At 37.8% G+C, this 4,185-nt stretch overlaps 1 protein-coding gene across 1 annotated transcript; it reads right to left on the bottom strand.

Moving 5' to 3' along the window:
- Positions 1 to 511: 511 nt before the first annotated feature.
- Positions 512 to 1,958, bottom strand: LOC107736922 (uncharacterized). The gene is made up of 2 exons (XM_016548311.1): positions 1,632 to 1,958; positions 512 to 1,117 (listed from the first exon to the last, which is right to left on the bottom strand). Exons 1-2 carry the CDS (start codon positions 1,956 to 1,958, stop codon positions 512 to 514), a joined length of 933 nt encoding a protein of 310 aa, XP_016403797.1.
- Between the last annotated feature and the right edge of the window lie 2,227 nt (positions 1,959 to 4,185).

The raw sequence follows: 4,185 nt of genomic DNA, 5'->3' as shown, positions 1-4,185 counted from the left end.
TGTAAGTAAATTTATTGTGTTTTAAGGATGTTTAAATATACAAATAAACACTGATTTATAACATTGATTTGTAAAGAAGGCAAAATATTATAAACATTTACCAATCGGCTTTTGTATAGGCGATTCGGCAAAGAAATAATATACTGTAAATATATACATAATTGAACACATCAAGAATATTTTAAGAAATTCATCTGAATTCATCGTGTTTCTTTTGGTAAAACTGTCCTTTTTATGCCTCTAATATGTGATCTATTTTTATCCATTGTCATGTTCTGTGTTGTTTCATGTTTCATACTCCAGGTCCAAAGTGGTTCATTGTACGTTTCATCTTGCCATCAAAGTAGTAAAAATGATCGTTTTCCTCGGCACTGAGTTCAACACTGTTGTGTGGCTTTTTTGTGGTATATTTACTGTGATTAATGATTTCATTTAGTTGAAGAGGGCTCTGTTTTTGGAGGTCTGATCTGGCATTAATTGGTTTGTTGCTAGCAGGGAAATACGAGAGCTATTAAAAGGTGGTGTGGTTTTCTTTGTCTAATATCATCCTCTCAAGACATCTCTTCAAACCGGTGCTAGTACGGTGAATGAGCACAGAGCACAGGCCTGCAATCATACCTGAAGTTAGCACAGGTTTGCTGCTTGTTGTCACTTTGGAAAAGTCACGTTTTGCTTCTTTGACTAGCATTGTTGTTGTCATCACACATGGCAGGTATTCATCTATCTTTTCACCTACAGAAAAGCTGTCTGGAATTTCATCTAAGCCGTTCAGGTTTAAAGGTCCCATGTTTTGATGACTGAAGAAGGTTTGCATGGGTTTGGCCGAAAAGACTTCAGAAAGAATCCCAACCAGTTGCTTCACCATCAGCCATTTCCACTTACATTTCTCCTGACTGTTTTGGACAAGTGCTCCTTCAAAACTAAGCCCCTTCACATTTGTGTGGTGATACGTGATCCAGTGAATGTAGCCTGAGTTGTGCCAGTTTCCCTCTTTGTGAATGTATTTCGCATTGAGATGAAACACACCACTTAAAATATATGTTGTTGATAGGGAGGGTCTTGAGGTCACTTGAGATGGGAGTGAATGCAACTTTTCTCTGAGCAGATCCTCAACAACCTGTCAGGAACAAAAAGAACAATGGCAGAAATAATAAATGTGAATTTAAAAAAAAACTTATTTTAAGCTTTGTTTAACAAAGATTATGCTTAAATAATTCTAGAGTGTATTAAATATTAAATTAATAATTCATTCATTATGAAATATTCAGTGAGCAAGGATATCAAAGGTTTCTTTTTGGTCACTTGATCCTGCTTTGAATTTCACTTTAAATATGCAAATTGGATTAAATGTTGACTTTATGATTTAATCTGTCAAATGACAGCTATTTTAATAAACTGTTTATAGAAAAGACTTTGTTGCGAGAGAAAAAAAAAAGTATATGCTTAAAAGAATAGAACACCCAAATCTTGCTCACATGGAACACAAACAGAGTTGTAAAGTCATGAAGGTGAATAATTGATTTTAATGTCCACAGGTGTACTTAAACTCCAGAATGGTGTAGTCAGAAAAGACTTCATGCTATTTTTATTATTCAATAGACAGTATCAAAGGATAAAATGCAAGATCTTACCGATGGTGATATATACCAAGTCGTAATATTCTTCAACAGATTGTGCTCTGACAAATCAGGGACCCCTTTATGGCTTATTTTATATGCCCAAAAAACTGGCACATGTCTTAAAGTTGGAAAAATAGCAATGGAAATGCATTTCTCTTCATGGCATTTACAACAGAACTCCACAGATGCTTTTTTAAGAAGCAGTCGAAGATGGGTCCATCCCTTGTAAAAGTGTCCTTCGCAATGGTTCCACTTTTCGTTGTGGTGATCCGGCTGAAATATATCACCCCACACATACAAGCACATTGAGGCGAAGCTGAGGTGCCAGTGTAGCCTCATCATGGCTCTTTTTCTCAACAGCTGTATGGAAGCAGTTGAGCTTATGCGACAGGCTCTTATCTTCGATTTCTTCATGCACACATGACTCACTGTGTTCTGCCATAGGATACCAGTCATCTTAAAACCCATTAACGACCAAAGCTTAACAATTCAGTGTTTTTTTGTAGTAAAGGAATATAGTTCACTCAGAAATTAAAATTCAAGTTGGTCCATGTCTGTTTGACATTCTTTCTTCCATGGAGCATAAATGCAGAGAATTTTAACATCTTTAAATATGGTACTAATTGCTCTTTTCTATACATACACTTATAAATAAATGAAGGATGAAAACAAATAATAATAGAGATTTTCAAATCAATTTAGCATTTAACAATATTAATATTCCATTATATTGCAGGCTTAGTTTATCAGAGCTATTAAAATATAATTTGTAGTTGCCATAATGGAATGTAATTCTTGAGTCCAGAGTTGCAGTAACTGTAGTAGTGGCCATGATTAGTAAGATCATGAATTAGGCAAAATTTTAAAATTAGTCAATTCTTGAATTTCATGTTTTGGAAGCTAGAAAAATGTGCAAGCATGGAGATCTGAGCGATGGCTAGGGCTAAATAGTGATGGCTAGACTACTGGGTCAGAGCATCTGGATTGTACCTATACCAAAAGTGGTGCAAAGAAGGACAACCACTGAACCAGTGTCAGGGTTATGGGTGCTGAAGACTCATTGATACATGTGGGCTGGTTCAATGACAAAGAAGACCTGTAGCTCAAATTGCTAAAAAAAAAAAAGAATGTCATGATAGAAAGGTGTCAGAACACACACAGCGTGTTGCAGTTTGCTGCGTATGGGGCTGTGCAGCCACAGACCAATCAAAGTGCCCATAATGACCCCTGTCCTGCCATTCATGTGCCACCTACAACATGTACCACCTACCTAAAGATTGTTGCAGACCACATAGGCTACACCCTGGTGATGGTGTTCTCTGGTACCCATGACCTGGATGCCGGTTCACAGATTGTCCTTCTTTACAGCACTTTTGGTAGGTAGTAACCATTGCATACCATGAAAACCTCACTACTTAACGTTTTGGAGATGCGCTAACCTAGTCATCCGTCACTATTTGGCGCTCACCGCTCAGATCTCACTCAGATCTTTTCACTTATCCATTTTTCTCTGATGATAGTGGCCTCTTCCAGCAGGATAATGCACACTGTCACACTGCAAAAATTGTTCAGGAATTGTTTGAGGAACATGACTAAGAGCCTTGGCCTCCAAATTCCCTAGAACGCAACTTGCTGGACTTAAAGGATCTGCTGGTCTGGTGGTTATAATATTGTGGCTGATCAGTGTATATTTGGATGACCTTTATTCCAGGTTTAATTTGGAACGTAATGTTTACTAGATTGTACTGACCTGTAAACTATAATGAAAAAAAAAAACACTATTGACAGCATCTCTGGCTTGCTCAGATTACCACAGAAAATAACATAAAAAAATAGTCTAACGGCACTGTTATCTCTTTTTTCTTTCAGAAATGAAAGGTCTTTCCAAGCATGTGACAGAATGAAGTGTGCATTGACATTTGCATGTGATTATGAATGTGTGCGGACGTTCTGTATTCAAAGTCTCCCAGGGTTCTGTCGCACTTGATATCTGACCCGAAACCAGCACAGAAAGCGTCCCTGAAACTCTGCACCCGCGGAGGTAGGACTATTGTTATTCTGCTAGATTGGGCGCACACATGTATAGACCAAACACATTTCTAGTTTTTTTTGTGTTTTTTACACTTGTGCTGATAGAACAATGCAAATATTTGAAGTGTTAGTTACCCTGAGCAGAACAAAAATTCTATTAAAATTTGATTGAGAGCCACAGCTTTTAATAATGACCACACGAACACCATATTTGATCAGAGGGGTATTGTTGTCTTTCAGTTTGTGACCCAAGGTGATAACAGCACAAAAGAAAGAACGCCCTTTCATTGTAGAGGTACCCTTTGCTTTGCAAAGTTAAGATCACTTATAAGAAGAACAGAGAGACAAGTGGGTAGTGTGAGGACAAATAACAAAGAGAAACCGATGGAAATAATCAAAGCATGCGCTTCGGTCATAGCCAGGAGGATGTCAAAGAATGGAAGCCAATCTATCTCACAGATGGAGGTCAGACCTTCATCAGTGGTGGTCACAGATGGGGTCCTTCCTATGGCATACTTGATTTCGCTCCTTACAG

The sequence above is a fragment of the Sinocyclocheilus rhinocerous genome, unplaced genomic scaffold, assembly GCF_001515625.1.
Source record: "Sinocyclocheilus rhinocerous isolate Xijiao unplaced genomic scaffold, SAMN03320098_v1.1 scaffold192, whole genome shotgun sequence".
Taxonomy (NCBI): Eukaryota; Metazoa; Chordata; class Actinopteri; order Cypriniformes; family Cyprinidae; genus Sinocyclocheilus; species Sinocyclocheilus rhinocerous.
This window is presented reverse-complemented; position numbering and strand designations above follow the sequence as displayed.